Source organism: Carex rostrata, chromosome 9 (genome assembly GCF_964058835.1).
Source record: "Carex rostrata chromosome 9, lpCarRost1.2, whole genome shotgun sequence".
Classification (NCBI taxonomy): domain Eukaryota; kingdom Viridiplantae; phylum Streptophyta; class Magnoliopsida; order Poales; family Cyperaceae; genus Carex; species Carex rostrata.
Genome location: NC_135926.1, coordinates 1,631,360 through 1,655,922, shown reverse-complemented (window position 1 = coordinate 1,655,922; position 24,563 = coordinate 1,631,360). Strand labels below are relative to the sequence as shown.

At 32.7% G+C, this 24,563-nt stretch overlaps 2 protein-coding genes across 2 annotated transcripts; one reads left to right on the top strand and one right to left on the bottom strand.

Annotated features, from left to right (window-relative positions):
* Positions 1–577: 577 nt before the first annotated feature.
* Positions 578–3,297, bottom strand: LOC144559352 (uncharacterized). The gene is made up of 3 exons (XM_078308370.1): positions 3,075–3,297; positions 2,208–2,675; positions 578–1,591 (listed from the first exon to the last, which is right to left on the bottom strand). Exons 1-3 carry the CDS (start codon positions 3,295–3,297, stop codon positions 825–827), a joined length of 1,458 nt encoding a protein of 485 aa, XP_078164496.1. The 3' UTR covers positions 578–824.
* A 20,074-nt stretch (positions 3,298–23,371) lies between these two features.
* LOC144559351 (uncharacterized) lies at positions 23,372–24,409 on the top strand. Its single transcript, XM_078308369.1, has 2 exons — positions 23,372–23,899; positions 24,134–24,409. The coding sequence occupies exons 1-2, from the start codon at positions 23,372–23,374 to the stop codon at positions 24,407–24,409; spliced, it is 804 nt and encodes a 267-aa protein (XP_078164495.1).
* The last annotated feature ends 154 nt before the right edge of the window (positions 24,410–24,563 follow it).

Here is a 24,563-nt window from a genome sequence, read left to right as displayed (position 1 = left end):
GAGAGGGAGTTCCTATGCACACGGTGAGAGGGTTGTTGGCATCGAGTCAGATGCTTGCGAGAGGGTCTGATGTGTAAAAAGTGCAATTAGGCGGTGAGTTCTCGATTCAGATTAGACGGGTCTGACGAAGAAGTGCAACTAGAGATACAGTGTTATGTTTATTTCATTTTACTGCGATGTACATGTTTAAATTTGATGTAAATATTTTTTTTTTCTTATCAATTAAAATTGTTGTCATCTTACCCTAAAATAAAAAAATTACAAACTTAATTCCATCTTAGTTTCGAACCATTTAGATCTGATATGAGTTTGGACCAGATAATACATTTTTGTTAAAAAAATGCGCGAGTAGAAACCTTACAAATATAATTGATACACAAGCAAATTAATTAATTGGGTCATTTTGGCGATATCTTTCAAAAAATACTCGGCCTATAGATTCTGTTCCTGGCCGCATACGCCACAGAAAATCAATTTGTGTTTGACCAGCTTATTCTGGACCAAGTTGAGTTGAGATCCCCAGCTAAAACGCAAGTGAAGGGAAAACAAAAGGATAAAAAAAAAAAAAGGTGCTGGTCTTTCTCTAATTTTTGCTTTAGCGTACCAAGAGTACAAAGTAAACTTGAAAAACATTACAACATTAATTATTAACCGATACAGCTACTTAACGTAAAAGATAACAGTTACCATGCAGGATTGCAGGGTATACAAATTAACGGAGCTCTGACTCGACCTCATCGTTTCATTTATTTAAATTTTACTTCTCCATTACTAAAATTTAACCCTTAGATATTATTTAGTTACGGGAGACATGCATGGAGCCATCACTTCTTGCAGACAACTCCAGGGCCATCCATGCCACTAGCACACTTGACATCAACCAAATCAGAAATTATCTTCACAGCCCCTCCGACACGACCGAATCGTGAGACGGCACAGTCAGTGGAGAACAAACCGGAGGTTGAGTAGTTGCTTTCACCACCCAAGATTGGCATCTTTGTCCTGACATCAAATCTATTCACATAATCTGGCCTATAGGTTTGGCCAACCACACCTTGAACGTCGCTTGTGAGTGCGTCAAACTTGAATGCCAGGTCTAGGTGGGCTAGAGAATCATCCGATGTTACACCATAGCTGTGAATCCGAGAATCCTCTTTGGTGATGGGAACAGCATTTGCGATGATCTTGAACCTTCCCTTGAGCTCTATCATTACAGTGTTAACGGCTTTCGTGCGAGTGATTTTCAGTGCGGGCACATAAAGAGACTTCCACTCTGCACCATTGCCTTCTGGCAGGTGTACGTACTCTCCATCAAAGGAGATCTCAAGATGGTCGCTTTCATCATCCCATGTGGCAGTCTTCCTTGCCCCAATGTAGAGACGGTGTTCACCAAAGAGGACTGCGATCGCTTGAATCCAAGTAAAGTCACGGGTCATGGAAGGACTTCGCTTGCCGATGAAGTGTGCATTGATGTGTAGATCAGAGTCTGAAACGATGCAAAAATCACGATCCTTACGGCCATGAAAGTAGAAAGAGTTGCCATCACCACCGATGAAACGCGGATCACCACATGCACCAGGCTTGTCGCACACTACAATTTTGTTAGAAACAATTAAGATATCATTAATTGCTAGCTCAAATAATGCTCATTATATGTAAGTGGTTAGTAGCATAATAAAAATATTTGTGTTATTCAATAAAACATTTTTTTGGGGTTTCCAAATCGAACGGAAAATTATTCAGTTGACCGAATTTTTACTAAATTATTCGTGAATAAAACAAATTTTATGAATTATTTGCGAATAAAATACGAATTTTTTTTTCTACCTTGTGGGACCAAATTATTTCCGAATTATATCCAAATTATTTTCGAATAAAATTTTTTTGACTCTACCGAATTGAACCCGAATAATTCATTTGTCACTGTTATGATCAATAGCAAACTCGAGCATGTGATCACAAAACCATTTTCTTTTATATGCATAGTATGCACTAAGCCACTATGCGCAGTACGTACTCTGCTTGTGTTCTAAACTACAAATTGTTTGGCATTTGCTCACATCGCTCCAATTACACATCAGAGGTACGTGCAAGTAAACTAACTAATATACATGCACTAAATAATGGACAATAACCAATCAATGGTACCATCATCATTCTGCTGCTTCTTTTTTTCTTTGTTGTCTTGCATGCATAAATGTACGTACCACAGATAGGCTTGCATGTAGACTTGCACTCCATGGTGCATGATTGAGGACATCTTGATGGGCAGAAAGCTTGAACACCTCTGCAGTAAATGGTTACATCTTTGCCGGTTGAACACTGTACCTTCTTTGGTGTTTGTGGCGGTGGCGGGGAGCTCTGGCTGGGCGGTGGCGGGGAACTCAGGACGGGCAGTGGCGGGGAGCTCAGGACGGGCGGTGGCGGGGAGCTCAGGACGGGCGGTGGCGGGGAGCTCTGGGTGGGCGGTGGCGGGGAGCTCTGGACGGGCGGTGGCGGGGAGCTCAGGACGGGCGGTGGCGGGGAGCTCTGGGTGGGCGGTGGCGGCGGACTCTTCCTTGGTGGCGGCGGACTCTGCCTTGGTGGCGGCGGACTCTTCCTTGGTGGCGGCGGACTCTGCCTTAGTGGCGGCGGCGGGCTTTGCCTAGGTGATGGTGGTGGTGGAGATGATGGCTCTGGATCACCATGCAACGGTATGGAGAAATGCAGTAAGTAGCAGTACTAAGTGTTACTTTACCATTGCGGTTTTGGACCTTGCAACAGTGTCTAACTTGATTGAGTGATACCTTATTAATGATTAGGATATGCTGGATGGTATATTGGTAATTTGGTATGATCAATTGGTCATTGATCAAGGAAAAAACAGCCTTCTATTTATAGTAATTAATTAATAAGACTATTCCGAACTGGGTAATTTGCTTTAACTTATGAATGCATGTGGACCTCATTCAAAGAGACAAAAATGGTAGCAAGCATTTTTCTTATCACTGAAAAATTAATTAAGTTTCTATTTTTTTTTTTCTTCTCTTTTCAACAAACTAATGCATGCACCGTAGACATATATATATACTCACCACAAACAGGTTGGCAAGATTTCCCGCAATCCATGGAACATGATTGAGGACATCTATTTGGGCAAACACCTTCGGCACCTCTGCAAATGATGGCTACCTTCGGGCCACCGTTCGGGCACTTCACACCCTTCGGTTTCTTTGTATCGTTAGGCTGTGCAAAAGTCGTTGCAGCCGCTGTAAGTAGGAAAGTTGCGACCAAGATAATCAGGTGCAACCGTGCCATTGCGGCTTTACAGCCTCTCGATTGGAACTTTGAGCTAGCTACCTAGCTTATTTCGTTGAAATTAACCCTAATAATTAGGGTTTCGGTTTGGATGGTTTGATCATGTATCGAAATGCCCATATTTATAGCTAAAAGAGAAATACTGCAGTTTAATTAGTTGACTTGGCAAACGTAACATGCTCGTGTACTTTACATTTTTGCAGTTTAAAGTATCGTGTATTGGCATTTCATTAATTGTTAGTTAAAGCTTAATTGAATGAGAATTTGCATGTACATGGTTTGCCTTTTTCACTCCTCCACGCTTCCAATTAATTGCATGTGCATCCTCTTAAATGTGTTTTATATGTATGCGAGGAGTAATTACTAATCAGTCAACTACCTTAAACATACAAATTTGGTTGAGAGCAATAATATGGTGCATATATAAGCACAGTTTTTGTTCATACCAAAAAAAAACGATTATGGCCGGAATCTTAATATATATTATAAAAATATTTATGTATATATCGGCAGATATCCGATCCAATCTGTATATGTAAAAAAAAAAAAAAAAATGAGGATGTGGTTTTATCACTATCCGATCCGTTTTCACCTATACATAATCTTAAACTTTTTTTTATATATATTTTTAGAGATTTTTCTAAAATTTTACTTTTCTCAAATAAAAAAAATTGGGACAATTGAGAAACTAAAATCAAACTTCTTGTATGCATGAGTTATCCAATATGCCACCCCATCTAATTTTTTTTTATCAGTTTCACGCATATTATTTTATTTTTGTATTGTTGTCCCTCCCTACAGATGTGCACAAACTAATTAATAAAATATTTAAATTGAATCAATATCAAATGTTGAGATTGATTGAACCAAGTGCATCAATTAAGGAATTTCTATTGAACAAAAGAATAACAAGTATATATGCAATGTTATTCAAGTTTCACACATATTTATTTTTTTCTTGTTCTTTTTCTTTATACCGTACGTCACTCACTACCAAATGTTTACATGAATTATTTAATAAAATGATCTAACAAGATCGATCTTAAAAGTTTAAAAATCAATTGAATTGGTAAAATGTTTGAGAATGGATTGAACCACTTGTATTAATTAGGAATTTTATTGAACAAAGAAATTAAAAGCTCAATAGTTAATTGTCTTTTATATGAAAGGTAATATGTCAAAGTTCAGTTTCCATACTGGATTTTAATTTATGTCTCATCTCATACAATAAAAGAAGAAGAAAGAACTGGAAAAAGCTGAATAGTTTAGTTAAATTAAATACAACAATTGAGGGGTAACATAAATCTTATATATTCTAGCTATTTTCTTATCAGTTTCGTCAATGTTATTTATTTTTATTTTTAAGTTTTGTTTGTCACTCACTGCACAATATTGGCTTCTAGAAAATTAATTTGTTACGTGTATATAAACAAAAATATTTGCATAACAATATTAATTGTTCCCTTCGAGACACCAACATATTATGGGCTCAAAGCTCTTTATAATCTCAAGTTTAGTATATAAATGGTGAAAATTTTCCTCTTTCTATCGAAAATGAATGTTCAATTTTGGTAAAAGGCATTTTAAAAAAAATATATTGAAGTTAACAAAAATCCTTTGACTGAGGCTATGGTACTTTGCAAAGTGCACATTGATCCGTATTAGGAATCCATACTTTGATTTTTGAAGTCCAAACAGTCGATCTGAACCGTCAACATGATTTATATAAAAATGTACTGGAGAGCAAATTTTATATTTTTTTAGATTCTTCTTTTACTATTTTTAAAATAAGTAGGAAATCACCTGATTTTTAGTCTATGTAAGAAAATAGTGAAAAAAATCTTTAAAAGAAAACCGGTCTTCGACTGTATTATTACATGAAGATCATATCTGGCAATTCAAATTGACTATTTAAACTTTAAAATGAAAGATATTAGTTTATAACATGAGTCCATCCCCCACTTTGCAAACTAATTAACATAGCCTCACTTATCAAATACTTGTATCGAAGAAAAAAAAATGCAAATTCCTGGGACTAAAAAAATTAGTAACTTAAGCTACAGAGTATTCATGGAATTTGGTTATTTATGGATACTTAGCTTATTTAAGATAATATATGCCAGTAGAACTAGGTTGTTTCTAAGTTCATCAAACTCAATTCTAAAATCTATCGGATTGCTTGCAAATGATGATGAATCCGAACCGTTGAAATCCATCTACTTTACATGTGATGCGTCTACGTACAAAAATTTTAAACTTTCGAATTAATTTAGTATAGAGTCAAGGTAAAAAAAAATATTCAAAAAAAATGAATGCATTAAAATTAATTGATGAACCTTTTAATTTTGACCGCTTGACTTTATACTAAATTAATTCGAAAGTTTTTTTTTTTTTACATGTAGATGCATCACTCATAAGGTAGATGAGTTTCAACAGTCGGATTCGTCAATTGAAACCAATTCAATAAATTTTAAAATTGAATTCACAAAGAAACTTGATGAACTTAGGAACATCCTAATTCTACTCTAATATATGCTGCTAGCTGATTTATTGACTTTCCTGAACAAAATAAAGAGTCATGGGTTCATTCTAAGGAAAACAGTTAAGTATCATATACCTTGTTTAAGAATGATAATTAAAGCAGCTAACGCCTGCTGCCTTCTATATAATAAACAAGTATCTTATATTTGTTGACTTAGTTAATTACAATGAGAACTATATATATATCTAAAGTATTTATTGAAACAGGTGGTATCCTGGGGAACTTGGCTCAGCTAATTTATTGGTTAAGTCAGCTTCTTCTATCAGAACAATTCCCTTTTATGACCAACAAACTTTTAACTGGCGAGATAATAATTATTTTTCTTACACATAAGTTTAACCTCATACGGGCACCCACAGAGGCAGAACTAAAAGATTTGAATTGAGACTGAAACATTAAAAATATATAATATGTGGTAATAAAATTTGACAATTCATGAAATCTCCACAACCTTTAAAGAGAAATTGTAAATTACTAGACTACAAACACGCATTTTAATATTTTCTGAGAGCACAGCTGAATCATTAGAAATCTTTAAAAAAAATTAATATATATATGATAAAAAAAAAATTATAGGTCTCACTACTACTAAAATGCTAATCATACATAGCACATCATACACAAATGAGAGAAATTTTCATTAACTATGTGTGCGTGTTAAGCAAGAAGACACGCATTCGAAAATGAACTCCAACATACATTCATACACATTAATTAAAATAAAATTGTGTATGAATGTGCTCCAACATTCATACACGATTTGTTTTTATTAAGCAATTGTACGTACAACTAGAAACAATTGTACAAGGTTCTATTTTAAGTAACCGTACGTGTATGAATGAGCTCCAGTAATTGGTGCTAAAACCGGAAAAAAAATATTTTGATTTGGGTAGTTTTGGAAATACAACAGCGGTTTGGTTATTTTTTAAATTTTATATTATTTTTTAATATAAATAAAAAAATCGGTTTTAGTCTTCTCTAGTGCTAACAGTGTGGGCTCCGCTTCCCATTGACTCAATTCCTTAATAAGCGCTTCAACAGTCGAATTCCGTTTAAATATGTAGAGGTCCCACTTGCAGCGACTCGTTCCTTTTAATTTCTCTGCCCGATGCATCATCCGCTTTGCCCGTTCTGACCCCGTCTTCTCTCTTGAGGCAGTTGACCAAGTCAAAATTAGAATGAATTGCCCCCAATTCTGCCATTTGTGAGAGTTTGTTCAACTGAGATTGAAATTGTATGTGTGAGAATATTAATCATTATGTCGCCAGTTAAAATTGTTTAACATATAAAAGGGGAGGTAGCACAATTGGGTAGAAAAATGTTCTAGAGTTGTTGTACTCAAAAGCCGAGAGTTCGATTCCCCCTCAAAACAAAAAAAAAAACAAAAAAAAACAAAAAAATCGTTTAACATATACAAATCAGGTGCCGACTCTATACCCGGAGAGAGAATAGTAATGTGCCCAGTTTTAAATTCGGAAATTAAATATTAAATCCTTTTTTCATGCGCAAATCAAGAGTCTAAGTGAATCGTAATTCTTTTATATATATTATTATATGCATCTTTACACTATCGTATTTTAAATTTGCAATAAATAAATAAAATGTATGATATTCCGTCTCTTGATCAAAACAAATAAAAATACATAATAATCCAAAAAAATGAAAAATGAGGCTGGTTTAAACTCTAATATATATTAAATAATAAATAAAATTAGCTATTTGTGAGAAAACAAAAAAAAAAGTACTTTAGTTTAAACTATCAAAGAGGACAAATTTTATTTATTTGTGAGATGGAATTGCTACTATTCCCGACATGGGTGTACCTAGTGTTGGGACGGGCGGTCCGGGTATACCCGGGCACGGGCACGCCTCGGGCACAGGTATGACGGGTACTAGGGTATACGGGCACGGGTATCTCGGGTATTTTTTTTTTGAAAAACATACCCTACCCGTCCTATACCCGTGCCCGTTGTACCCTTGACGGGTAGGGCGGTCCGGGTAGGTCCGGTCCGGGTTTTTTTTCTGTTTTTTTTAACAATCTGAATAGTTCAATACTTCAATATCAAATAGTGTGTATTAGTGTATATATATATACATAAAATGACTCGGGTAGGTCCGGTCCGGTCTGTTTTTTTTTTTCTTTTTTTTTTCTTTTTTTTTCTTTTTTTTTCTTTTTTTTTTTAACAGTGTCGTATAAATGTTATTACGTGTTTATAATTCGACTTTTAAAATCTGAATAGTTCAATATCAAATAGTGTGTGTATATATATATACATAAAATTATCAAGTCACATCTTTATAATTCCTAAATAAATAAAATTTGTAACTTATATATATAAAGAGTGGGGTTAAAATGCCCCATTGTTTTTTGCCCCAACCATGCCCCATCTCTATATCTTCGTTTACAAAGTTTAAATAGTCGATCTGAACCGTTCATCTTGTTCTACATATTAAAATGTAATTAGAGACCAAATTTTATATTTTTTGGAATTTTTTTACTGTTTTTTTAGATAGGTACAAAATCACTACATCTGGACCATCAAAAAACGGTGATTTTGTACCTATCTAAAAAAATAGTAAAAAAATTTCAAAAAATATAAAATTTGGTCTCTAAGCACATTTTAATATGTAGAACAAGATGAACGGTTCGGATCGACTATTTGAACTTTGTAAACGAAGATATAGAGATGGGGCATGGTTGGGGCAAAAAACAATGGGGCATTTTAACCCTACTCATATATAAATTATTCTTGCCAAAATTTATATGTTTATTCGGCTAAGTACAAATGTATTTATTTATTTCTTTACACGAGTCATTTTATTTTCAAATTCTCATTCTAATTATATAGTTTCATAATTTATTTATATCTCGAAATTTTTAGTTTACATTTTAAATTGATAATATATTTTCTAAACGTTCATTTATTTTCAATAGGTTAAATAGAATATAAATAAAAAATATCTTAAATCAATTACTTTAAAACAATAAAATATAAATTAAAAATCTTAAATCAATTACTTTAAAAATAATTATGAATTATTTTAAAACAATAGAATAAAAAATAAAAGTTACCCTCCTCCTTTATTCCGGGCTTGAGACCGGCTATGTAAAATAACATAGGCGGAGTTCTAACTTTTTTTTTTGTTAGTAATTCTTCATTAAAATGAATAATTTAAAAACTAATTGAAATGTTTAGAAAATTTATAATTTAAAAAATAACCATAAAGATTAAAAGAGGTTAGAAATTTATACCGACACTACCTATCTAGAAGTAGAGGTGCTATCGGGTCGGGTCGGGTCCGGGTACTTTTATATTTGGACCCGGACCCTAAAAGTGTTCGGGTCCAAATTTCGATCCATATACTTATTTGTTTCAAATCGGGTCGGGTCCGGATCCGGATACCTATCTACCAGTAGATATTTCGGGTCCAGTCTTTCGGTTCCGGGTAGATAGATATCCGTAACTTGTTTGTGGATTATCGGGTCCGGTTCGGATACGGGACGGTTCTGGATCCATAGCGGGTATAGGTCACAACTCCAAAGTATTCGAGAAATTATTTACATTTAAATATAATTATAATTTCTTAAACATCTCATATAATAAATCATTACAATATAAATTAAAAACTACTGCAAAATAAAAATTGTACTATTAATCATGTTTATAAATAATAAAATATATCATGCTACATAGCAAAATAAAAATAATAACTCTAAATTATTAGTTAGTTGTTGATTGTTTGGAGTACTCATGGTGTAACAAAAAATATTGAATTCAGTTTTTTGTTAATAGCTTTTGAATTCAGGAGGATGGAGATATAATTTTTAGAAAGTAAAATATTAGAGATGATGATTTTCTTTTCTATAATTCAAAAAAATCTATGAATTGAATGTAATAGAAGAAAAAAGGTATAAAATAAGTTGGTTATGGAAGAATAAATTTGACAATCATATGTCATGTGTCACATGTGTATAATATAGAACAAAAATTAAAGGGCGTAATTAAAGGGCTAGTTAAGGATGTAATTAAAGGGTAGTGTAAAACAGTAGCATAAATTTGGTTAAGTTTTATCAAATTATAGCTCAGCTGAAATATATTATCTAACACAAAAACTTGATGCAGAGTTATTAATATATATTTTATCGGGTATTTATACGGGTATCGGGTCGGGTCCGGTTATGGGTTGGATAATTAAATGATACCCATATCCTACCCATTACAGTATCGGTTCCGGGTCGGATATTAAATTATTAATTTTGTATCCATACCCATAATTTAATCGGTTATATTTTTTAAACCATACCCTATCCAAATTAATCGGATCCGGGTCGGTTCCGGGTCGGATCCGGATCGGATCCGGGTAATCGGGTAAAAGTAGCACCTCTATCTAGAAGTTCTCATTCCTATACCATTCTCTGCTCTCTTCTGCACCGTCTGAATCCGAATTAGCCTAGTGCCGCGCCTCGGTACCGCTTTCTTCAGTGTCGACTTCGGATGATGATGCTTCAGGCACATGTTGTCTGCGCTCAAAAACATGTGGACCCAACTTACTGCGTTTATCGGAGAGGATCCTGTTCGCCGAACTAAAACAACTTTCAGAAGGGACCGTTGACACTGGCACGGCAAATACGTCGCTGTCGAAGGAGTACCTCCTGTAGGGGCAGTGTCAGTGATTGACTCGATGCTACAGAAGAAGAGCCCATGCCTCCATATGTATACGGTGGTGTCGGTTGAAGTGATTCTTGTGGAATGAATACGTTTGGATCGTTTGAAGTATAATATGGTGGCGGTGCACTCATTTGTGGGGGTTGTTGATAATTTGTTTGGAGCATTTGGTCCCTTCTTTGATAATCTTGTGGATAATTTAGTGGATAATTAGGTGGTGGCATTTGGGAGGAAGAACTATCAAGATAATTAGGCGGATAATTTTGTGGATAATTAGATCGTGGCATATCGGGGCCAAAAAGTGAGGCCGACAATCTCGAGGCAAAATCCTCATCCGAGTCACGATGAGGAGTTGTCATATTTTAAACCTATTCAAAAAAATAAATCTAATCTATTTAAAAATAAATCTAACATTTTCAAAATTATATCTAACCTATTTAAAAATAAATCTAACCTGTTCAAAATAAATCTAACATTTTTAAAAATAAATCTAACCTATTCAAAAGAAATCTAACATTTACAAAAATAAATCTAAAAAACAGAAATTAAAAAACAGAATTTAAAAAACAGAAATTAAAAAACAGAAAAAAAAACAGAATTTAAAAAACAGAAATTAAATCTAACATATTTAAAAGTAAATCTAACATTTTCAAGAATAAATCTAACATTTACAAAAATAAATCTAACCTATTCAAAATAAATCTAACATTTTTAAAAATAAATCTAACCTATTCAAAAGAAATCTAACATTTACAAAAATAAATCTAAAAAACAGAAATTAAAAAACAGAATTTAAAAAACAGAAATTAAAAAACAGAAATAAAAAAACAAAATTTTAAAAACAAAATTTTAAAAACAGAAAATAAATCTAACATATTTAAACGTAAATCTAACATTTTCAAGAATAAATCTAAAAAACAGAAATTAAAAAACAGAAATAAAAAAACAGAAATAAAAAAACAAAATTTTAAAAACAAAATTTTAAAAACAGAAAATAAATCTAATCTATTTAAAAATAAATCTAACATTTTTAAAATTAAATCTAACATATTTAAAAGTAAATCTAACATTTACAAAAATAAATCTAACCTATTCAAAATAAATCTAACATTTTTTAAAAAAAATCTAACCTATTCAAAACAAATCTAACATTTACAAAAATAAATCAAAAAAACAGAAATTAAAAAACAGAATTTAAAAAACAGAAATTAAAAAACAGAAATAAAAAAAAAACAAAATTTAAAAAACAAAATTTAAAAAACAGAAAATAAATCTAACATATTTAAAAGTAAATCTAACATTTTCAAGAATAAATCTAACATATTTAAAAATAAATTTAACATTTACAAAAATAAATCTAACCTATTCAAAATAAATCTAACATTTTTAAAAATAAATCTAACCTATTCAAAATAAATCTAACATTTACAAAAATAAATCTAAAAAACATAAATTAAAAAACATAAATTAAAAAACAAAAATAAAAATAAAACAAAATTTAAAAAACAGAAAATAAATCTAACATATTTAAAAGTAAATCTAACATTTTCAAGAATAAATCTAAAAAACAGAAATTAAAAAACAGAAATAAAAAAAACAAAATTTTAAAAACAGAAAATAAATCTAACCTATTCAAAACAAATCTAATTACTTAACATATTTTCAAAAATAAATATAACATATTTTTTAAACCTATGAAAAATAAATCCGAATTTCAAAAATAAAATCTAGCATCAAAACAAATTTAATTACTTTACATCTAACAAATCTAACATAAACTAAATAAATCTAACATATTCAATAAATCTAACAAATCTAATTACTTAACAAATTTAACAAATCTAACAAATCTAAATATCTAATTACTTAACATCCAATAAATCTACATAAACTAAATTTACTCTACAAAAATAAATTAATCTAACATGAAATAAATATAACCTTTAAATCTCGCGGAAAAATCTTGCGGGAGGTCCCGAACTTCGTAATTTCGATACCTTCGTAATTTTGTTTGCGTATTTGTAGAAGGAATTAAATGTACAACTATATATTTTTTTAACAATAAATTTAAAATTTGAGAATAATAGAAATTTAGTGTTACATTCTGAAATTTTAAAACATGATTAAAATTCTTAATCAATCATTTGGTTTAAATAAAAAGTTTAATTAATTTAAACGATCGTTCAGAAAACTTCTGACCGACTAAAACGAAACTAAAATTTCGAAATATAAAGGAAGTATGAAATTATGTATATTAAAAGTTAGAGTTAAACATAAAATAAAATATAGCACTATAGATAAATTGTGACTATTCGGTAAATTCATAACTTAGAAAAATTTGTTACGAGTTCATGGAATTTTAGAAAAGGAAATAAATTGACTCGTTAAGTAATTGACCTAGTTGAACTCTAGATTTAAAATATAACAATACGAATTATTTGTACACATAAATTATGAAATTTATAAATCTTGTTTATTAATGAATTATAGGAGTTTAATCAAATAAATATATATATATAAATAGAGATGTACAATTAATACCAAATGATTTGAATATTAGAATAGAGAAATAAAAGTACAAAATATTCATACGAAAATAATTGCAAAATTTTACGACACTTCGATTCGAATTTATAAAAGAAACAGACTTTAAAACCAATATAAAGAAACAATGTTAAATTCTGAATTGTTTAGACCATTTGATTCATCTAGCACGGATCTTAAATGCTACAATTTAAAGTTGGAATTTTATCAACCTTTCATCTTGACCCAGCACGAATCTTAAAGCAGTCCCATTTAATCCAACCCCTTCCCCTTTTCTCTCTTTCTCCCCTTCCCTCCTACCCGTGACAGCCCCTCCCTGTTTTCCGTCCCCTCTCCTCTCTTCTACGCCAAAGAAGAAAACAGGGAGGGCTCCGCCCCTCCGCCCCCTCCCGTCGCCGGCGAGCCGCACCAGCCACCACCCTCACCTCCTCTCTCTCTCTCTCACCGTGAGCCCCACCAGCACCGCCCCCTCTCTCTCGGTTCTGCCTTCCCTGCCCCTCCGCACCACCACCCCTCCTCGCTCGCTGATCCCCGCCACCACCACGAAAACCCTTCTCTCCTCTCTCTCTCTCTGACCCGTGAACTAATCTCCTTCTATTCTTCACGGTTGCCGCTAATTTCGTGAGAAACCCGAAACCCTAGAAATTGGGGGTCCTTCCTTATTGCTTGCGGGTGCTAATCGGGTGTCCCTTGGTGCTAATATGGTGGTTGGAGACTCTAAATCTGTGGTGGTTGATTCAATTTTGGTGGCCACAAGGCACGGCGAAACCCTCGGAACATGCCACTTTCTTTCGACATTTCCTCTTGCGGTTAATTTCTAAAATTCGTGAATTGTGTGTATTAATGAATTGATTAATGTCGTAGGATGTGAATTTGTTAAGTTTCGAGTACGGGTTGTTGATTTTCCCGACTCAATCGAATTTCTCGTATAAATTAAATATAAGGGGTTATATTGGAAAATGATTTTTATTAATGGTCGGAATTGTAAAATATATGACCATAGTGCTTGTATGAATTAAAGAGAATTGTAGTTAGGATTTTGTAAAGGGAATTATAGTTAATTACACCTTTGCTCGGGTTGTTGATTTTCCCGGTAAATGGTGCTGAATTGTTATGTACCAGACCTTGACTTGACGGGGACCAAAAATGTAAATAAATTAAATAAGTAGGCCATGGGATTAAAATGTAAGACATGCATGAGAATTTTATACATGGGATTTGAAAGTGAAAATAGTTATAATGAACTTGAAATGAATTGTAAATTTTAAATAGGAGGCTTAAACCTTTACTAAATTATGGGTCTTTAATTAAATTGAATTGGAAATAAATAATTGATCCGTAAATTGGGCCTTTGAGTGTTTAATTGGATAAGTAAGGTGAATTGGGCTTGTAATTTCATAAGCCTTGAAATATTGAAATGAATATGACATGATGTGTATATGTAAATTTGGAATTGGACTTGAATTAAAATGATTATAAATGAGCCGAAAGGTATAAAAGAATTGACGAATTGAAAGACGACTTTTGGAATTTAAGTTTTGAGAATGTAACCGAACTAAACCAAGAAATCGTATAATATAGGTGTAGGCTCAATCGAGCCAGATTTCGCGAGGCAATTCGAGACGCCTGATCTTTAAATTAAGCGGTACGCTCGTCATAATAAGGTGCGGGATTCTTGGACTTGTTTGATACTTTATTTTCAGGAATTAAACTGTTTATTCGTTTGTCATGTTGAATGATTAATTGTTGCATATTTTGGAATTCATGCTGCATATTGATTCTTGCATAAATGAGAATGATTGAATTGTTTAGTTAAGGTTGATTGGCATGTTCGTATGGTTATTATTTGATTAGTTCTATTAATTGTTCTTGGTGTGAATGAATCTTCCAGGCCGACCTGTTTAGGTGGCTGGATAAGGTAACGGTGACCTATCCGTTGACCGGTGTTTATGAATTTGCCAGGCCGACCTGTTTAGGTGGCTGGATAGGGTGACGCTGCTGACTTATGCGTTTGACCTGTTAGAATTTGCCAGACCGACCTGTTGAGGTGGCTGGATAGGGTGACGCTGCTGACTTATGCGTTTGACCTGTTATGGATTTGCCAGACCGACCTGTTAAGGTGGCTGGATAGGGTGACGGTGACCTATCCGTTGACCATGTGTAATGAATTGTGCGAGGCTGACCTGTATGTGTGGCTGTGATATATTTGCTTGAGATTTAGCAAAGTTGACCTGTATAGGTAACTTTGATTCCGTGTGATTGCATTTGTCAAGTTGACCTGTATTGGTGACTTGTAACCGGACCTTAGGAAATGGTTAAGCCAAGCAGCAATTGCAGATGGGTGTCTGATAAAGGGTCCAGCTTGGTTGGCCATCTGTAGGCGTCTGTAACCCTACAGATGTGGGTTTGATAACGGTTCAGCTCGAAAGAACATCTGTGGTTGCTACCAGCCCTAATGAACTGAGTTATGAATCGAGTTAAGCCAAAATATATGTTGTGTTTGAAATTCATCTTGGAAATTCCGTAAACTGTGTTGCAGGTTGATTTAACTGTTGTCGTGCATTGGCATTCTGTTATTTATGTTTATGAATATATATCTGTTTGAACTGTTATTGTTTGGGTTTCATTTTTGAATATAGAGTTTGATTGCAAGTCCAATAATCTAAACTGTGGCAAATTTCGCACTGAGGATTTATTCTCACCCCCACCCTCCCGATTATTTTCAGGTTTATTACCCGGACGCAGCAAATGAGGATATTGGCAATGCATATAAAAGATCCACTGCCTTGCGTGTATATGTGACGCTTGATTTATACACGCGGCAGGCTGTCAGACCCCCGCGGGATTTGGGGTGTGACATTTAGATTAAGAGATTGAGAGAATGAGAATTGAGATGGAGATGTGAAAATGAAGGGAGGAAGAGGGGTATTTAAAGAAATTTTGATTGGAGGGATAAAAATTTTAATTTTAAATTTTTAAAGAATAACAGAAGAAGAAAAAAAAAAAAAAAAAAACATCCCATCCGGTGGGTCCGATCCGGTCCGGGTGGGTCCGGCCAGTCGGGTCCGGATGGGATGGCACCAGGTGGGGTGGGAAATGAAATTTGAATTTGGGTTTTTGAATTTTGAATTAAATACGGGTATCGGGTATCGGGTATCGGGTATCGAGTATCGGGTACAGGTATGGTCGGGTATTTGTCCAAAAAAACCGGTCCGGTCCGTTTTTTGCCCGTACCCGCGTACCCTAGTACCCGACTCATACCCGAGCTCGGGCACAGGTACCCCGGGCGGCGGGCACGGGCGGGCAGGGTAGGGTATACCCTTAACGGGTATTATTACAACATTAGGTGTACCCAATCTGATTATCCGCTTATAATAATAATAATAATAATTATTATTATTATTTTGACGGACCGAATCATAGCAATTGAATGGGCCAAAACCTTGGGCAATCTGGCACCGACAGCCCAGAGAACTACTAGTGCGTGTGCTTCATTTTTTATTATTCAAGAATGTATCGGAGCCGTTAATCTTTTATTTAAACTGAATCGAGGGATTACGGATTAAATGGTTCGATTTCCGGTTAAATAGATTGGTTTGGTTTATTTTTTACAAAATGGTTTAATTGTTGGTTTAGTTTAGTTTAGACAATTTTAAAATTAGTTAGACCGAAGAGTATGAAAAGAATAATATAATTCTTTTGAGCCTATAATAAATTAATTATGAAAGTTTTCTTTATTTTTTAGTATAAAAATCACTAAATCATGATTTAGTTTTGGACATTGAAATAAATGATTTTTTTTAACCTATAAAAAATTAAAAAAATTACGAAAAATATTTCTTTTATTAATCTTCTTATTTTTGCTCAACCAAACAATCCGAAAAAAAATTTTTACAAAAATAATCATAATAAATATACTATATTTTCAAAATAATAAAAAAAGTACACCTACATTTTGAAAACATTGTTTACCTCTGCCCCGTAATCACTATCCAAACACGGAGTTCCCAACTTAATTGAAAGAATAAGCTCAATGTTTCAAGATTTTTCTAGACATGCATAGATAACGAGGAATGAATGTAAATTGACCACGACGCCATTTTTTTTTTCTATAAGATCGGTAGTTATATATATTTTTAAAAACAATATGTTCATATTACCATAAAAGTCATATATATAATTTGAAGCTTGAGATATCTTCTATAGAAAAGTTTTTATTTTTTTATTAAAATATAAAAAACACTTGAGACACATAATCATTGATGTGAAAAGTCATGAATTCAAAATTCGAATGAAGAAAATCATTTATTGTAAAAGTAAGGATATCAAATAGTTAGATGACTTGATTTTCAATTTTTACTAAAAAAAATAGAGTAGTTTTTAACTAAAAGCCGGATGTGAAATCTAATCCATCCATCACAAATCAAGCTATCCAATTTTTTAATTAGTACAACTATGTGATCAGGAATAACAACAAATGCAGATCCAATTAGTTCATGATAAGGCATTTGAGTCGTGCATAATTATCTTAATTCCCTTTTTTGTGCTATTTGTTCCGACAAAGCGGCCCCTTAAACCATATCCATTTCATACGCACATGATCAAGATCACATGGATATATTACTAATATGGAAAAGATATATCAGCATGGTTGTTAACTAGAAGTTGCATGTATATATATATATATTTGTGCATGCATATACACTGAGAAAGATTAATTCCAAGCTAATTAATTATAAGATACGCGCATGAAAAGGGCCGTTTTTTGTTTCTGACAGGGATTGTAACAAATCTCAATAGTTGGTAGGTCAATGAAACATTGGTTTGGTGTGCACTGACAAAGGGAGGCAAAGAATCAGATTCCATGTCCTCAATAATTAATTCCTCACTTTTTTTCTAGCGGTTCACTATGATTAGAACCCCTCGCCACGATCGTAATCAACGATACTTTTTTATCTCTAATTATTTTATTAGGACATTATATATGTTGATATAGGATTCGTAATTTATATGCAATTAAACATTTATTCCTAAAAAATTTAAGATGGATAGAATAAATCTGGTCGCTTGAACTACTATATTACGTTTCATATGTCCTTATTTTTTTTCAAGCATATTTTTTTTCTAAAACCCCCTGATCTTACAAATATTGACATTTATATTTTTCTTGAAAAGTAGTGGAGATATCCACCGGTTTCATATAGAAACTAAAATGCATGACATAGTACTTAAAAGAGGTACTAATATCAAACACAGAGAGGATTACAAATATTACAAAATGATACTAGTATGAAAAGCACAAAAACTAACTGTATCTAAAATACCAGTAAAACAAACAAATCCACACACAAAACTAACTTAGAAAATCCACACACAAAACAAATCAAGTAAAGCACTAATAATCAAGCTAATTCTTTCCAATTAACTTGATCTTCTTCACTCTGTTCTTCTCCAAACATTTGATTTTGGTGGTTGCCAGCTCCAGAATCCTGCAAATTGGTTTCCTCTATGGAATCCTTCCTGCCTATTGATAGAAGAAGATCCACCACCCGAGTTGTGTCTGGACTGCTGGCTTCCTCTTCCATTAACATTTATGCTAGGTCCTTAACATCATAAGGCATCATTAGACTAAATTTAAGAAGGGAATCATTAGCTCTAGATTGACACCAAAAAGTGGTTAAAGAATAATTTTATTAAAACAAATTTTGTTTTATTCCAACCAAATTGTCCATAAGATAGCACCTCTTAACATTTCTACTAATAATCTATCTTTTAAAGGGATAACAGCATCAATCATCTATAATTCATCTAAAGTATCACAGTTAAAAGTAAAATTATTGAATGCAACAATCCAGTTCCATGTTATTTTAACATAAGAACAATGAAGAAACAAATGTTCTGTGCTTTCAATCTCATCACAAAAAAAAACACAAATAAGATCACCCTGCTATCCTTAGCTATCAAATTAATCTTAGTAAGAATTTTATTTCTTCTTACTAACCATAAAAATATTTTAATCTTAAGAGGAATATGTTATTTCCAAATTGTATTGCTTATTAGGAATACCCCCATATTCAAGTCATTTATAAAAAGAGTGTACTGTAAAGGTATCATCTTTGGACCATTTTCAAATTAATCTATCTTCTAAATTTTTCAGATAAAGTGAAATGTTGAAAAGTTAGTTGTAAAGCTTGTCATTCAACTAAGTAAATACATGTCAACTATCTTTGAAAAGACAAATACGTATTATCAAATGGTTCAATTTTGTGCTCAATTAGATATATGGTTGTAACATTATGACAAATACGTATAGGAGCTAATAATTGGGAAAAAAAATGTTTAAATGAGTTTTTCAATAAAATAAGTAGCATCTAATTAATGAACAAATATAAGTATGAGCAGATTTTATGAAATAATTGGGAAATCGGAAATGTAAATGATATAGATACATTATAATTAGAACACCAGAATATTTATAACTTTGATTCAATAATATTTTTAGGGCTGATTTGCAAAATCTGAAAATTTAATAAAGGCGCAAAATATAGAAATGTAAACTTCAAAATTAAAATAAAGAAACCAAAAAAAATAAATAAATAATACAAAGGAAAAGACCAAAATGTGGCACCAAGGCCACGCGTCCCATAATGGGTGAAACACCTCATCTCATTAACCCTTTATTAAAATAGATTTCTCTCATACTTTGCCGATGGTGGAAGGAAAATAAAAATGGAAAAGAAACCTAATGGAAGAGAAGAAAAAACAGAAGACTCATCTTTCGTCTTCAAAAAGAACTCAAACAGAGAGAAACATAAAAAGAGAAGAAAATAAGAGAAAATAGTGAGAAACGAGAGAAACGAGAGAAAAATAAAAAATAAAAAAAGGTTTTGGAATATATTTAATTGGAAGTTATTATAAAGTGTTGCTATCCGAGGTAATTATGAAAGAGATAGACGAGACAGGATTTTTTAAAGTAGCAGATTGCTTACGAGCTCATCTTTCTGCCTACATTAACAGGTGCAGAGTTATTGAACTTGATTGAAATTTCATTTTTAAGAATTAAATTGTTATTCATTTGTCATGTTGAATGCTTAATTGTTTACATATTTTGAATTGAAAGAGATAGACGAGACGGGATTTTTTAAAGTAGCAGATTGCTTACGAGCTCATCTTTCTGCCTACATTAACAGGTGCAGAGTTATTGTACTTGATTGAAATTTCATTTTTAAGAATTAAATTGTTATTTATTTGTCATGTTGAATGATTAATTGTTTACATATTTTGAATTGGTGCATTATGTACATAATTCAATCAAATTATAATTAGATTATATATAATATTGCTGACCTATCATGACGTAAAGTTTGTTGTTTTATATTATCTCCTTTTTTGGATTATGATTGGAAGTCACCAATGAAATGTTTGTGTTGAGATCTATAAAGTTTGGAATCATGACTAGACTTAATTTGGTTCAGATCCTATATATGCGCATGAGGTGAATGGTTCTCAATGATTTTTTAAACCGATTATTGATGAAAATTACAGTAACTATTATTTAGCATCTACCGTCTGCATGTGCCATTATCATATGGGATAATGATAACTTTGATTATTCATATGAATTCCGAGTGTATTTGAATGTGAAATATTATATAACTATTAACTAGTTCTTTATAAATGGTACAAGTTTAGACACATGTGTCTGTGTTACTAGACCTGATAATATGAATTTAAGTCATGTATATATGTTGATATTCGATTAAATATTGTGATTGATCATGTGTATTCATATATATAAATATAAATTGAATTGTTAACATTAAGAACTAGCATTTGGTCTAGTGGCAGAGGCACATGGTCTCTATATGAGAGATCATGGGTTCGAAACTCAAATGGGAGAAATCTTTTTTTGTATTACAAAGGTATTAAATAATTTGATGACTTGACCTCCAACCTTTATTCAAAAAAAAGAATTGTTAATATCAAGTTGCAATTATTTAATTATGAATATGAATTGATTGCAAGTTCAATAATCTTGTAAGAACTTGCATTTGATTTAGTGGCAAAGGCGCATGGCTTCTATATAGGAGATCATGGGTTCGAAACCTACATAGTAGGAAAATCCTATATATTAATACATAGGGATTTGAAATGTGTTGGGTGGCTTGACCTCCAACTCTTATTGTGAAAATTTCTACACGAGGAGATTATATTATTATTATTATTATTATTATTATTATTATTATTATTATTATTATTTCTCATCTCTCTTTTGACATTTTCATGTTTATTATATGAATGTCGAGAGATGTTTTTGGATTGTTCTGACAGCATGACCACATATAAGAGAGGGTTTGGATTATTTGAAATTGATATGGGGGAGGTACTTTTCTAACATCGCTTATCATGTTATGTAAGATAAATATTGTAAGAAATATTAGGTGTATCCAGTGTTGAAAACTCTACAACGTTGTGAGGTCTTGAGAAAGACATTTGTAAGCCGTCTTCTCGTACATTTGTAAGAAATATTGAGATGTGATTAAAATATAATAATGTTATTGATAATACATATAAAAATATAAAAGATTTATTGATTTATGTATATGTTTTGATAAATATACTTCGCAGGTTGTTGTACCCTAAATAATACGGATGTGTGATAATGGTTATGGGTTTTAAACCGAAATTGTACGAGTTCAACAAAACTTAAGTGCGAAACATTATTACATGGATTGTATTATTGTTCACTAAATTTATACAGATACAAGAAAATTAATTAACAAAAAGAAAATTTTAGATGCTTATTTGTATACCAAAAAAGAAAATAAGAATGTATTTACGGGTGCTATTATGGCACAATTAGCATTGTCATAATTCCTTAGACTATTTGGAGCTGCGGAGCTAATTAACTAATGAGTTTGCCTTCTTGAAATTAAGTCAAATAGATGTACGACAAATATTTTAATGTTAGGTGATATTGAATTTATCCATCTTATAGTCCAGCTAAATCGATCTCCTAGAAGAAATTAAAAAAATAAAAATAAAAGCCATATATCTCTTGAATCGGAGTAATGGAATAGAAGTCCATTCCAGCTGAAAGAGGAATTTGTATCGTCTGAAATTCGTCTGTATTAACTCAGATTTTGAGTTAATACCATAATAAATCAGGATCGTGTGATTCGTGTTTGCACGACTATTAAAGGGCCAGATTATTAAGTTTCACTTCGAACTGAATTGATCCGGATTCTAGTCGGACAATTCGTGAGATCCGTGCTTTTCACTTTGAACCGGATTAATCCGGATTCTAATCAGACGATCGAGATGCATTAACTCAAAATCTGAGTTAATGCAGAGGATACTGATGTGTGTATGTGGAATTGTGACAGGGAATTAATAGTGCCTTCAATAGTCTGTTGGATATTTCACAAAATAAATGGAATAGCAGGAAGGATACTTGGAAAGAAGAAAAGAGAATAGTTTGGCCGAAAATTCGGTTTAATTAGACACTTTAGTTTCTAATTATGATGGGCTTGTATTTTTTTTGTATATCCACGCGTATACTAATTAACCAAAGCCTATCATGAAAAGATGCAACAAATTCAGGACGACATTTTAACAAAAAAATCCAATTTAAGGGACCAAACCACAAACAGTACAAAATTTTGAAGGACCACTCGTCCGTAAATTAAATTATTATTTTCCTAACTGACATGTATTTTATTCCAATCTGCCATGATTATAAAAACCAGACTTCAAATAATGTAACAACAGCACCACTCCCACGTTCTACCAATTGACATATACACCTCTCTCTCCTCTTACTAAACACTCATCTTATCTACCCTTTAATATTTACCATATCCTTCTCTCAATCATAGCTTATGAACCTCAATAATCCATTAATGCTTTTTGGACTCTTAAACTTTGATTAATTGCGTCACATAACAAAAAAAAGGTACCAGACAAAATCATCAGAAAATTATGTCTCCCTTTCAACCAAATCGGGTTTCTCATTTTTAATAGTTATTTAATTGCATGATTGGCCAAGTTCATTCTTGCGCTGAGTTGTAACCTTCCACAACTGGATTTTTAGCTGTTTAATTTTCCACCAACCATTAAAAATATAAAAAAATACTAGTCAAAAATCAAATAATACACCCAATATTCTCCTTGTAATTAAACCGCTATATTGTATGTAACTCCGTATATATACTCCTTCCTTAGCACTGCTCACATAAGCCATTCAAAGAAAGTACTACTCATCTAAGAATCCATAACATAGAGACTTGATCTCCATTAAAGATCAGCTCTAGTCGCAAAAATGGAGAATGAAGGCACGGTCGCTGAGGCAGCCTGGGGGTCATTCGATCCATCAGTCTCGTTAGAGGATTCTGAAGTAATGGCTCAATTGCTCGCGCCCCAATATTTCTCAAGTGAAGCAGAGCAAAGGACGACTATGTTTTGGCCGAGCCACTACTCCGATTCCAATTATGATTCATCCAATGTTAGCAATAACTATAGCTCAAACTATTGGCCTCAGCTAAGTGTTGCTGCCGGGTCGAGTTCTAGTGCTAGTGCTAGTAGTTTTTTTAATTTGAGTTCTAGTTACGAAGGTTACTATTTGAACGATCCGCATGCTATGCCATTGATCAATGAGGATGCAATTGTGAATTCCTCCCTCGAAATCGGTTTAGGTAATAACTTTGAGAAACAAATGATTTCTTTGAATGAGGAGCCGAGCAGTGAAGAGAAGGCAATAGAGAACAAGAGAAAGCTAAGCTCGGGTGAAGATGACAAGGATGAGACTTCAACTGTTTTTTCCAAGAAGAAAACTCGCTCATCTATGCCGGTACGCATAAGAGTGCAACTTTTATTCATGTCCTCAATAGAATGGAAATTGTTATTTGTTGTACTACCTATGCTAAATAGTTACAAGCTCCCTGAAACAATTTTTTATACTGCCATGAACTAGCACGTAATTCCAAAAGTGTATAGCCTGATAATTAATAATCATAAAGACCATTATTCTTGCCATTTGAAGCTCAAACCATGTGCTAATTTGAATTATTGTTTTCTTTCTCAGACATCAAAGAGAGCTAAGAACTCACAATCAAAGAGGTCCCAAAAGAAAGGAATCAACAGCAATGACGAGGAAGGTGATGGTGAATTAAATGCTCATAGCTCAAGCACATATAGCTCAGAGGATGACTCAAATGAATCACAAGAGATTAATGGAGGTCGCAGGGCATCAAATTCGAAGAAATCTGCTTCTACTAGTCAGAATGGAAAACCTAGAGCAGGCCGGGGTTCAGCTACCGATCCTCAGAGCCTTTATGCAAGGGTAACTAGTTTTTCTTGAATTACAATCCAAGTGTTTTTATTAAAATTATGAAAATATACAACTGCTTTGAAACTAAATTAATAATTAGTAATGTTTTCCAGTCATATTGCCCTTTTTTTCTTGTTCTGATTTTTGTTTTGTTGGATTAATTTTCCAACAGAAAAGAAGAGAA

What these genes read in the sequence shown, in the direction of transcription:
- LOC144559352 (XM_078308370.1), bottom strand. Translation starts at nt 3,297, where the DNA reads ATGGCACGGTTGCACCTGATTATCTTGGTCGCAACTTTCCTACTTACA. An exon ending in ATCTTGCCAACCTGTTTGTG is followed by an intron (nt 2,676 to 3,074) that starts GTGAGTATATAT and finishes ATGGTGATCCAG; the next exon opens with AGCCATCATCTCCACCACCA. An exon ending in TACATGCAAGCCTATCTGTG is followed by an intron (nt 1,592 to 2,207) that starts GTACGTACATTT and finishes ACAAAATTGTAG; the next exon opens with TGTGCGACAAGCCTGGTGCA.
- LOC144559351 (XM_078308369.1), top strand. Translation starts at nt 23,372, where the DNA reads ATGGAGAATGAAGGCACGGTCGCTGAGGCAGCCTGGGGGTCATTCGAT. An exon ending in AAACTCGCTCATCTATGCCG is followed by an intron (nt 23,900 to 24,133) that starts GTACGCATAAGA and finishes TTTCTTTCTCAG; the next exon opens with ACATCAAAGAGAGCTAAGAA.